Here is a 12,721-nt window from a genome sequence, read left to right as displayed (position 1 = left end):
CTAAGAAATAACCTTATGAAAAAAACTACCCTTAGAACTATTTGAGAAATGGACCACATATTCAATAGCATTTTTTTAATTTTAAAAATCATTACAAGTATGTGCTTAGTCATACATATGAATATAAATTATAAATAATATCCACTTTGGTTAAGTAGTCTTATTTATATAAGCAAGCAAGTTTATTGATATAAATTTCCATATGTTTTTGAGGTTCATGTATTTTGCACATGTATACATACAAATTATATTACTGTGAATAGCATCCATTTGTCACAGTTGCCATTTTGCACAGATAGTTTGATTTCTCCTGTGTGAAAACTTGACAAACATTATTTGTCTTAAAGATTAGTATTGAGGGGTAAGTAAGAACCTGTCGTTGTTCTGTACTCTAGCAAACATTACATTCTCAGAAAGGCTGGAGCATAGTTTTTAACTGTCTTTTAATATTTTCTGTTTGGAAGGTAAATAAGATCTGTGGCTATCCAGATAGAGCACCCACACAAAGTACCCGCTGTTCTTTTGATGGAAGTAGAGAGAAGCTTGGAATGAAGATGTCTACAAGAAATGGTGAAGAGACACTTGCCAACAGAAGAAAGTAAGACATTTGTTTTACAACCAGAAAGAGAAAAGAAAGTAAGCCATTCATTTTACAACAGAATGGAATGTATTCAGTTAACTAGAACAAAATACACTATTGAAGAAACAACAGATAAACATTAATTACCTTTAAAATTCACTGGTTTCTTCTTATTACATTAATTAGAATGATAGCTCCAACTTTTGAGATCAGTAAGACATTTTGTGAAAGGAACATTTTCTGTAATACAATATGGTGGGCTCTAGGGACATATAATCATTTTGCACTTGAAATGTTGACCTGCAGATCTTTAGGACTTATTCATCTTGTTTTATTGAAACTTTATGCCCATTGATTAGTAACTCCTTATTTCTCCTTCCCTATGGTCAACAATACTGTAATGCAGTGGTTTACAACTACCAGTCCATGGACCAGTGCTGGCCCACCAAAAATATTGTGCTGGTCTGCAAAAGAATTAACCATCTGATGTTGTATGAAGATTATAGACCCAAAGATTATAGACTCTAATAAATTTGTATACTAATAAATTTGTTAATAGAGTATATGTCATGGCAACTGTTCTTATCACAATACAATAAAATTAAAATATAACTAGCATGACTAAAGATTGGATTTTTAATTTTCTTTAATTAATTAATGTTGGTCTAAATTTCATGTAGCTAATGGCTACTCTATAGGACAATGTAAGACCAAAGGAGTACACATGCAAATGGTGTGATGACTATTACTAGAAGTTAAGACTGTTAAGAAAAAAAAGTTGATATAAATAAGTTTTCATATCTTTTACCTAGAATGCTAAAAATGGCTATCTGTTGATTCAAAATGATTCAACATTGAGTGGCTTGCTTTTCTAACTTACTCTTCTACCAGTATGCTCATTGTTATTTCACATGTTAAATTAAAACCTTCATTAGTATCCCTTTGCTTAATAATTGACTGTTACTGAAAAATTCATAAAACTGGAGGAAATTATTATTTTATTTATTTTTGTGTTCAATTGACCAGTGTATGCTCTGGCAAATACTAGATTCTCAGTGCATGTTTTCAATTGAACTGAAATTCATAGTTTTATATTTGATTATTAATTCAAATTATTATTTCTAATAATACCAGATGGAGAATTCAGCATTTTACATAGCTTTACTCTCTGTAATGTAAAATTTGTTTCTTTCCTTTTGGGACAGCGTTCCTAATTGTCTCCTTCTGTCCTCAGCTGGGCTATATCAGCATGGGATAAAGAGCTGGGCTAAAGCTGGCTATTAGCTAAGGCATAAAACAGTTAGCTTTTTTACATAAAAAGTAGCTGTTCATTTTCTCTCAAAACATACATAGTGATAAGCAATTATTTCCTGAATTTGAGAAGTTAGTATGCTTTGGTTAGTGTGGTTTTTATAATAAAACCCAGCTAAGGAAGATCTTAAGTTTTTAAAGATCATGACCTTTCACCACCAAAATCTCCCAGTTATTGAAAACTAAAACAATATCCAACACTTCACATGGTTTCTTCACTAGGAAAACTAAGCCAATTCAGGTGAAACGTTACAAAATGTCTCAGGAAAAATGAGGACCTCTTATGAGTGGAGAGTTTTACAGGTATCTATTCTGGCCATTGAATAGACCACATTGTCCCAAATCTTGCAAACTCATTGTTTCTCTGCCCTTGACCAGCCAACCATCTTTAGCCATTGCCCACAAATCAGGAATGATCCATCATGAGCAGGCTTAAGTTGCACAAAGTGAACAACTGGAGATACTGCAAATGAGCCCATTTAAGCATTTAATTTTTACAGATTTTTATTGCCACTCCTGAATGGATCTTAATTGCTGTGGTACTATAATTTTGCTAGTATAATTTGCTTGATGCCTAAAAATTGTGCAGACTTGTCATAAACTGGACATGAATTTTCTTTATAGTTTATCAGCTGATGATTCCCTATGAGGTCATAAATTTCCGTTGCAGCAGGTGGAGAAATGTAAAGGGAGTAGTGCTGGATGAGTGTGGTCTTCTTCCATGCATCTTACTTGTGATTTCTTCACCTGCTTAAGTCTGATTTACAATAGATTACTCCTATGTAATGATATATTGCTTCTCCACAAGCCGGATCTTATAGCATGGCAGACCATTTAGCACTTAGTTTATTATGGATGTCTCAGGTGGCAGAGTTATGTGCTAACTCATGGTCAAGTGTGTAGTTGCTATCAGTGCCCAGCTGCAAACCAACCAACCAACCAACCAACCAACCATCCAGCCAGCCAGCCAGCCAACCAGCCAACCGACCAACCAATCAACCAACCAAAAGAACTAAACTGTTTTTAGCAAAACGAGGAATAACTTTGCTCCCAAACCTTGGATGGCTATAGTATGAGTCTCAAATGGGGCTTTTCATGTTTCTGCTAAGCATCTTTATGACTTCAGGCACCACTGATTAGATGATCTGGGCCATCTGTGCTAAATACCAGAGCAGCTTCAAAAACCAAACTACAGAGACTTTTTTTATACAAACTCTCTTTGGGGCTGCTTTATAAATAGGTTAGATCCACACACTCAGTGCAAAGGGACCCCAAACACACTGAGGCTCTTTTTGAGTGCTAGGTCATCTTAAGTGAAAAAATTGGTCTTTTATCTTAGTAGAATATCCCTATAATATCCACACTACTAGACATTTAGAAACCCTTCTGAACTGTCAAGCACATGAAATGTGCTTTTCCCACCGGAGGCATGGACATGTCTACTAAAGCTTTTAGGATGATGTGATCAATGTTATCGTCATGGTGTCTGTAGGATGCTCAATCAGGGCTTTTGTCTCTCATAGCCTGGGAGAAGTGCCCTGATGTCTAACAGTGAAGGGGTTCTTGTTAAAGAGATCAAAGCATTTGTCAGATTCTTAGCTAGACAGCAGATGGCAGGACATGGTTTGAATAACTCTAGCATACACCATATACAAAGGAGAATGTAATTGGAGTCATCCTTTGGCTCCATTTATGATAATCCAACCATTCCCCAAGTCTGCCTCAGTGTACACAGACCAGGCAAACCAGGAAGATGAATGGTGAGGATCGGCACCAGCACTGCATTTTTCATGTCTTTGATAATGGCCCTAATCTTAGTAATTCCCCACGGATATGATATTCATCTGTTTTACTATTATCGTCTTTGCTTTGAAAAGTACTTTAAAATCTTCAAGCCCTTTTATATACTCTTGTTTTCCAAATTCTCTTAGATATTGGTGTAATTTACTTTTCAAATATATCTGATAATCTTTTTCTTGCAATTTGCTTGGAGTTGTATTGAGTAAATAGACTGATTCAAACAAAGATATGTTTATAATGCTATAGGTTGCTATTTTTTTTTAAACTCCATCCTAATGTTTGGTCTGTGGATAGAATTGGAATTTCTACACTGATCATATGCTATAACTTGCTATTTTTCTGAACTGTATTCTTTAAAAATTTGGCCATTTTTTATTTTAGTGAGAAGGTCTCACCACAGCCTGGAAATGCCCTTGGTATAGGTGGTGGTGTTAATGAGTGCCTTGGTTTGAGTGCTCTGTAAACCACTCTCTCCTACAAGCTTCTGGATCCACACAGTGTTTTATCGTCTGGTTCCTTAAGCAGTGATATATACAACACATGTTCCAAAAATGGTTATTTGAGATGGAGTTCAAGTTTCAGGGCAGAAATGCTGTCATTTGGACTCATTTATTTCTGGGCAGGAGGCTGAGTTGCTTGTGTCCTGCAGCTGCAGGCCCAGCTGTTCTTGGTCCGGCTGCTCTATGATGTGCTAGAAAGCTCCCATGTGTCCTGATCAGGTCTCCCCTGTGCTGGCTGCCCCAGCAGACTGACTGGATGACTTTCAACTGAATTCAGCTAATGGAGAACATCAACAGGAAGTCCTAGCTGAATAAGGAGTGAGATTGGGCATTATTCTCCCCTCTTTCTCCTTAAAAGGACCCCTCAAGCCAGCTGCAGCCTCCACAGATGGGCCGAACTCCTCAGAAGGCCCTCTCCACAAAGCCTTCTCTACCTCCAGTTCTGGAAGGCTTCTCTCTCCTTTCAGGGCTCAAGGAATGAGGGGCAGGATGGAATTGCTGCCCCTACTGATACTAACTTTAAGTGGGCCTGCTCTGATCTCTATGTACCTTTTAAAACAGTTAACTTACTAAATTCTACCAAATTATCTAAGTTTTAATATATCAGCTACTGGGACCATACCTGTTATTTTTTTAACAGTCACCCAAGATCACAGTGTTTTTGTGTCTCTGGTCTGCCATCCACAGTATGTGCTTCCTCCTAAGGTAGTTGGTTGTCAGATGGCTGCTATCAGTAATTAGGAATTCATGTTAACCTGAACTCTATTATAGTTGGTATGTTAATAGTATTGGAATTTATATATGGATGATCAAATACTATTCTGATATAACCCTTCTGGCAAAAGCTTGCTGTACTCAGTAAACTCATATATTCTCTATGCACTGGTCTACCTTCTTAGGATGTATCTTAGAGAAACCTTTTCTCATGTCCACAAGAGCTATTCTTGAGTATTTGTGGTAACTGAGAGTTAGAGGCAAAATATGGTCTTCATAACAAGAAAAATGGAAAAATATAATGTGAGACTTGAGAACATATGAAAGAGCAAGAAAGAAAAAAACATTTTTATGCATCAAAAATATAATTATAGAGGGAAGGTATTAAATAGAATGAGACTGATAGTGCAATATCACTTTAATAAATTAAAACTATTATATAATTATCACTATATATTTGTTAAGAAAAGGATACAGCAAAGTACTTATATTAAATACATTAGAATTTTCATTTATAAAAGGATAGGAGGAGGGATGAGGAATAAGAAAATAAATGAGATAATAAAGTGAATTCTTTTTAAAGGATAAATTATGATAATATTTCAGAAATTGAGGATTATACTTAACTCAGTTCTCTATATGTGAGAAAATGTATTTGTATTTTCATACATATAAATAAATATACATATATGCACTATTATTTTATAGTTTAGATAAAAAATCTTTTTTACAATCATGTTCTCCTAGTTAAAACAAAGTATAGATAAAGGTCTCTGTAAACATTTTTATAGAGCTAATAATATTCAATTTCTTTAAAGTATTTTTATTCATTTTATATGCTAACCATAGTTTTTTTTCATTATTCTGTATAGTAGATATAGTTATTATCCAGGTAGAGATAAAAGATAATTTTCAACCTTGTCCAGATAACTTGGTTGGTTGAAGCATTGTCCCAAAGCACAAAGGTTGCCAGTTCAATCTCCAGTTAGGGCACATACAGGAACAGAACTATGTTACTATCTCTTTTTCTCTCTTGAAATTAATAAATAAAGATTTAAAAAATGTTTTTAAATGGTATAAAAAAGATAAAATATAATTTTCAGAGAAGAATTGTTTTGTTGGAATTAGCTACTACAACTTATTTTAATTTAATTATTAAACATTATTATAAAAAGAAGTAGAAAAGAAAAAAATGATTTTTAATTGCTCTATCTAAGTTATGAACAAAACCACAATGCTTTGTGCCGTTCATAAAATTTGAAATTTGAAAAAATTAACATTTCATGAGTTACTTTTTATTAATTAGTATTATATCTGTGACAGTTTTTCTTTATTTACTTAGAGCACTTTCCATGAGACTACTTACAGAAGAAAGTACTTTCTATAAATTTAAACCATTTTAAAACTATACTTGTCACAAAAATTAGGGGATCAGGGAATGTGCAGATACTCCGGTACTTTCAGCCTTTTGTATATTGCATTTTCACCAATGAAATAAAAGTTGGTTTTGCATCTCATTTGCATAACCAAACAACTTTCTTTGACTTACTCTTTGCTTTTCTGATGTTTTTGTTTAATAAAAAAATCAAATGCTTTTTTTTTTAATTGCTTCATATTCATTTTGAAATATCCCCTAATATTTGTGAACAGTATATTTTAAAAACCTATGGAACAAAAGAATTTTACAGTTTCTATAGCTTTATATAATTATTAGCTAAAAAATAAAATTGTAAATGAATCAGTGGAAATCCACTCTAAGTAAAGGTAAGCACTATTCTATAATTGATAAAAATGTAAATGCATTTGACATATAAAATGTCTTAGTTTTGGATGATGTCAGAGTAATGGTATCAGAGATACTCCTGGACTCTTCCCTGGAAATTTCAACAAATTGGACAACTATAATGCAGTGAAAGAACCCTAGCTATAACTGCAGGCAAGCCTGAAAGATCCATACACTAAATGGACTAAAGATGGGATGGGTTAAAGAATGGGGCAGAAGATAAAATGCATTTGTGGTGGACTCTGGGGAGGAGAAAAACTCAGAGTGATTGAGTCTCCTGCCAGGATGAGTGGTGAGACAGAGGGGCAGAGAGGAAGATGAACCAAAGCAGCCAAAGCTTGGGGTTATGGCCAGTGTTTCCACAGTATGCCTGCAGCCCCACTCGGTAGAGACAGAGAAAACTAAAGTGCGGCCCCCAGCCTCCAAGATCCTGCCTCCCTCACCCTATGGTACAAAGAGTGGCAGAGACAAACCTCACAGCTAGCTCTCCAGAACCACTCTCTCCACCTCTCCCCTGAGGTGCTCCGTGTCTGGTTCCTAGGAATTTTGATATGTGGGGAGGAGCACCCAAAAGTCTAAGATCATCATAGCCACAGCCAGAAAGCCTAGGTGTAAAACTGAAGCCAGAAAAGCAAAGTAGTAAAGCCCTCACAACATACCCTACCCACCAACACAACTGTGGCTCCACCTATATCATTGCGACAGTGACATCTCAGTCCAGGTGGACAGCCCAGGCATTTCACAGAGCTAAAACTTGTAATTCAGCAACACTACTGAAGAAATCTCTCAAAACTAAAATTTATTTTTTCTTTTTTTCTTCATATTTTTTCTCATTTTTCTTTTGAATTTTATTTTATTTTTTATTCTTATCCTTTTGTAGATTTTTTTTTTAATTTTGGGAGGTTTTTTTGGTCTTTTTTATGTTCCTTCTTTATTACTTTTAATTTTTATCCTTTTTATTGTACTTTTATAATTTTTAATTGTTTTAGTAGTTTTTTTTTGTTTGTTAATGTTCTTGACAATACCACTCTCAAATGCCATCAAAGAAGAAGAAATTGAATACCATGGCTACACAAGACAGAGACATAGTTCAGAAAAAAATTTTAAATCTCCAGAAAAAAAATTTTCAATCACATAGAAAACCTGGAGTTAAATAATAGAGAATTCAAAATTGACGTTCTGAAAATACTCAACATGAGAGAAAATACCAGTAGTCAACTTAATGAGCTCAGAAAACAAAACAAACACCTCAGTAAGGAGATTGAAACTTTAAAACAGAGATGAAGAACTCAACACATCAATTGAAAACTGGGATCGCAAATTTCGCTAATAAAACAAGCCAGAGAGAGAAAAGATTCAGTGACATCGAAGATAGTTAACTAGAGATATTACAGAGAGAAAGAAGAGAAGAGAGACTCGTGAATTAAAAAAACTGAGAGAGCTCTACAAGAATTGTCTGACTCCTCCAGAAAGAGCAATATAAGAATAATGTGCAGAGGTAGATTAAGGTCGGTTGAGGCCCCGGGCACAGAAGAAAATATTGGATCCCTTACATTAGAAAAAAATGTAAAGTTGTGGTTTTGCAGGGCCTTTCAGAAGTCAGGTCCCAGGGTGCGCACCTGGTGTGCCTGTCATTAAATGTGCCTCCGATAATAGGTATATCAGAAGAGGCAGAGAGGGAGAAGATAGTGGAGAGCCTGTTCAAACAAATAAATGATGAGAGTTTACTAAACTTATGGAAAGAGTTAAAGCCTTGAATCCAGGAAGCAAACAGAATGCCATTACCTCAACTCGACAGACCTACTTCAAGGCACATTATAATAAAATTGTCAAAAATGAACAACAAAGAAAGAATCCTCAAGGCATCTAGGAAAAAGAAGAACATAACATATAAAGGAATGCCCATTAGGTTATCATCAAACTTCTCAGCAGAAACTCTACAAGCCAGAAGAGAGTGAACACAAACATTCAAAGGACTGAAAGAGAGGAATTACCAACCAAGAATACTATATTCATCAAAGTTATTCTTCAAATATGAAGGAGAAATAAAAACTTTTGCAAACATACCAAAACTGAGAGAATTTGTCACCAGAAAACTCCCACTGTAGGAAATACTCAAGGTGGGTATTCAACCAGACAAAAAGAAGAAAACAAAGCAAAACTACAAGTGAAAGCTCCAACAAGGTCACAATAGAAATAAAGATAATCTGTGACAACAATAACATAAAAAGGGAGAGGATAAGGATTTCCAGCAGTAGATGAGGATGGAGTGAAGGAGCACTCATTAGACAAAGGAATCATGTATATATGAACATTTTTCTCTTAATAACCTCATGGTAACCACCCATGAAAAAGCCACTACTGAAATACACAGCTTAAAAAAAGAAGAAACGGGAAAGAAGTATGAAATACTTCCAAACAAAAACAACTGACAGAAATATAAAAGAGGAGACCCAAACGAGACACAGAGCTACCAGAAAACAAAACATAAAATGGCTATAGGAGATCCTCAAGTGTCAATAATTACCCTAAATGTAAATAGAACCCACCAAAAAAGAGACACAGAGTAGCAGATTGGATCAAAAAGCACTATCCAGACATATGCTGCCTTCAAGAGACACATCTAAGCTGCAAGGACAAAGTAGACTGAAATGTGAAAGGTTGGGAAATGATTCTCCCAAAAAAATAATATCCAAAGAAAAGCAGGTGTAGCCATACTCATATCTGAGAACACAGACTTCAAAACAACAAAGGTAACCAGAGACAAATATGGACATATCATAATGATAAAGGGGACATAGTATCAAGAAGACATAACACATCTTAATGACAGTGTGTCCGTAAAGTCATGGTGCACTTTTGACTGGTCACAGGAAAGCAACAAAAGACAATAGAAATGTGAAATCTGCACCAAATAAAAGGAAAACCCTCCCAGTTTCTGTAAGATGATGACGTAACACCGTGTTTACAGCGCAGCAGCCCACGGCCATGCCGGTCAAGATGTGGACGGTACAGAGGAAAGTTCAGTGTCTTCTGTGGCTCGCTAAATTTGAATCCATGACCAAAATGCAACGTGAATATTGGCAGGTTTATAATGAAGTGCCACCAGATAGGAATAACATTACTCTGTGGGATAAGCAGTTGAAGGAAACTGTCAGATCGGTGGAGAAACTCTGTTCTGGTAGGCCATCAGTCAGTGACGAGTCTGTATTGGCTATACAGGATAGCTACCTAAGGAGCCCTAAAAAATCTGTGCATGAGCCCACATCGAACTGCACTAAATAGGTATGAAACTGGGAGAGTTTTCCTTTTATTTGGTGCAGATTTCACATTTCTATCACCTTTTGTTGCTTTCCTGTGACAAAGTGCACCATGACTTTATGGACACACTCTATATACACCTACCAAAGAGCACCAAATATGTAAAACATCTACGAACTGATCTACAAATAGAAGCAGACAGAAACATAATATACTTGGAGTTTTCAACACACCTTTGATGGCTTTATCTGAATAGAAAATCAAATATCAGCCTTAAATGACACACTGGAGCAAATGGACATAATAGATATTTACAGGACATTTTACCCCAGAACATCATGTTATACATTCTTTTCCAGTGTGCGTGGAAAATTCCCAAGGATAGACCATGAGTTGGGCCACAAAACCAACACCAACAAATTCAGGAAGATTAAAGTTATAGCAAGCATATTTCTGACCATAAGGGTTTGAAATTAGAATTCAACTGTAAAAAGGAAGTAAAGGAACCCACAAAAATGTGGAAATTAAACAACAAACTTCTAAAAAATGACTAGGTCAAAGAAGAAATAAAAGCAGAGATAAAAAGATATATACGAACAAATGAAAATGACAACATGACATATCAAAATATCTGGGATGCAAAACAGACAAAATAGAAACAATCTAAAAAACAATATTAAAAGCATACCAAAATATATTAGAAAAAAACAATCCCTGGTTGGTTGGCTCAGTGGTAGAGTGTCAGTCAGGCATGTTGTTATTCTGTGTTTGATTATCAGTCAGGGCACACAAGATAAGCAACCATCTGCTTCTTCATCCCTCCCCATCTTTCTTCTCTCTCTATCTTTCTCTTTTTCTTCTGCAGCCATGGCTTGATTGGAACAAGTTGGCCCTGGGCACTAAAGCTGGCTCACTGGCCTTGCCTCAGGTGCTAAGATAGCTTTGTTGTCGAGCAATGGAGTAATGGCCCCAAATGGTTTGAGCAATGCACCGTGGGGGCTTGCCAGTTGGATCCCAGTTGGGGAGCATGCAGAGTCTGTCTCTCTGCCTGCCCACTTCTTACTTAAGAAAAAACAAAACAAAACAATTGCAACAAAAAGAATAAAAAACCTAGCAATAAACTTAACAAGGAATGTGAACTACCTATATGCTAAAAACTATGAAACATTATTGAAAGAAATAGAAAAAGACGCAATGAAATAGAAAAATATTCCATGTTCATAGATTGGAAGATTCAACATAGTTTAAATGGCCATATTACCCAAAGCAATATTCAAATTTAATGCAATCCTCATCAAAATCCCAATGTAATGTCATTTTTTAAATAGATAGAACAAAAAATTACCAGGTTTGTATGCAATCATAAAAAACCCTGAATAGCCAAAGCAATCCCGAGGAAAAAGAATAAAACTGGAGGTATCACAGTACTTGACTTGAAATTATACTTTAGAGCCATGAAAAGCAAAAGAATATAGTATTTGCAGAAAAACAGACATATAAGCTCTGGCCAGTTGGCTCAGCATTAGAGCATCAGCCAGGCCAGGGCACACAGGAGAAGCACCCATTTGCTTCTCCACTTCCCCCCAGTGCAACAGAGCAATGCCCAGATGGGCAGAGCTTCTCTCCCTGGTGGACATGCCAGGTGGATTGCAGTAGGTGCATGTCACTTCAAAAAAATAAAAAAAAAAAAAATACACACACACACACACACACACATTCAGACCAATGAAACAGATCTGAAAGCCCAGAAATAAAACCACATATGTATGGACAAATCATCTTCAACAAAGGAGCCAAAAACACATAGTGGAGATAAAGAAGCCTCTTCAATAAATGATGCTGGGAAAATTGGAAAACCACAAGCAAAAGAATGAAACTGAACTACAGTTTGTCCTCCTGCACAAAAATTAATTCAAAATAAAACAAAGACCTAAATATAAGACCTGAAACTATAAATTATATAGAAGAAAACATAGGTACTAAGCTCATGGACCTTGGTTGAAGAGAAAAATTTATGAATTTGACCTTAAAGGCAAGAGAAGTAAAGGCAAAAATGAATGGGACTATATCAAACTAAAAACCTTCCACACAGCAAAAGAAACTGACAACAAAACTAATAGACAGTCAATTAAATGGGAGATGATATTTGCAAATGATAGGTTCAAAAAGGGGTTAATTTTCAAAATATATAGAGAGCTCACAAGCTCAGCAACAAACAAGCAAACAATCCAATTAAAAATGGGAGAGGACCCAAACAGACACTGCTCCCAAAGGGACATACAAATGGCCAACAGATATATGAAAATATGCTCACTTTTACTAGCTATTAGAAAAATTTAAATCAAAAGTACAATGAGATACTACCTCACACCTGTTAGATTGGCTATTATCAATAAGACAGGTAATAACAAGTGGTGGAGAGGCTGTGGAGAAAAAGGAACCTTCATTCACTGCTGGTGGGAATCCAAATTAATTTAACCATTATGGAAGAAAATATGGTGGTTTCTCAAAAAATTAAGAATATAATTATCATATGACCCAGCAATCCTTCTACTGGTATCTATCCCCAAAACTCAAAAACATTGGTACATAAAGACACATGCAGCCCCATGTTCATTTTGTTATCTATTCACAGTGGCCAAGACATGGAAACAACCAAAGTGTCCCTTCATAGAGGATTGAATAAAGAAGATATGATACATATCTATATACAATGGAATACTACTCAGTCATAAGAAATGATGACATAATGATGTTTATGACAACATGGAT

At 35.6% G+C, this 12,721-nt stretch overlaps 1 protein-coding gene across 1 annotated transcript in view; it reads left to right on the top strand.

Moving 5' to 3' along the window:
• GPC5 (glypican 5) overlaps window positions 1–12,721 on the top strand; it is a 1,847,257-nt gene that overhangs the window by 496,621 nt on the left and 1,337,915 nt on the right. The window contains exon 4 of the mRNA XM_066383702.1: window positions 465–598. Within this exon, the coding sequence (XP_066239799.1) occupies window positions 465–598 (134 nt within the window). The remainder of the gene's footprint in view (window positions 1–464; window positions 599–12,721) is intronic.

This window comes from Saccopteryx leptura, chromosome 4 (assembly GCF_036850995.1).
Source record: "Saccopteryx leptura isolate mSacLep1 chromosome 4, mSacLep1_pri_phased_curated, whole genome shotgun sequence".
Lineage (NCBI taxonomy): Eukaryota > Metazoa > Chordata > Mammalia > Chiroptera > Emballonuridae > Saccopteryx > Saccopteryx leptura.
This window is presented reverse-complemented; position numbering and strand designations above follow the sequence as displayed.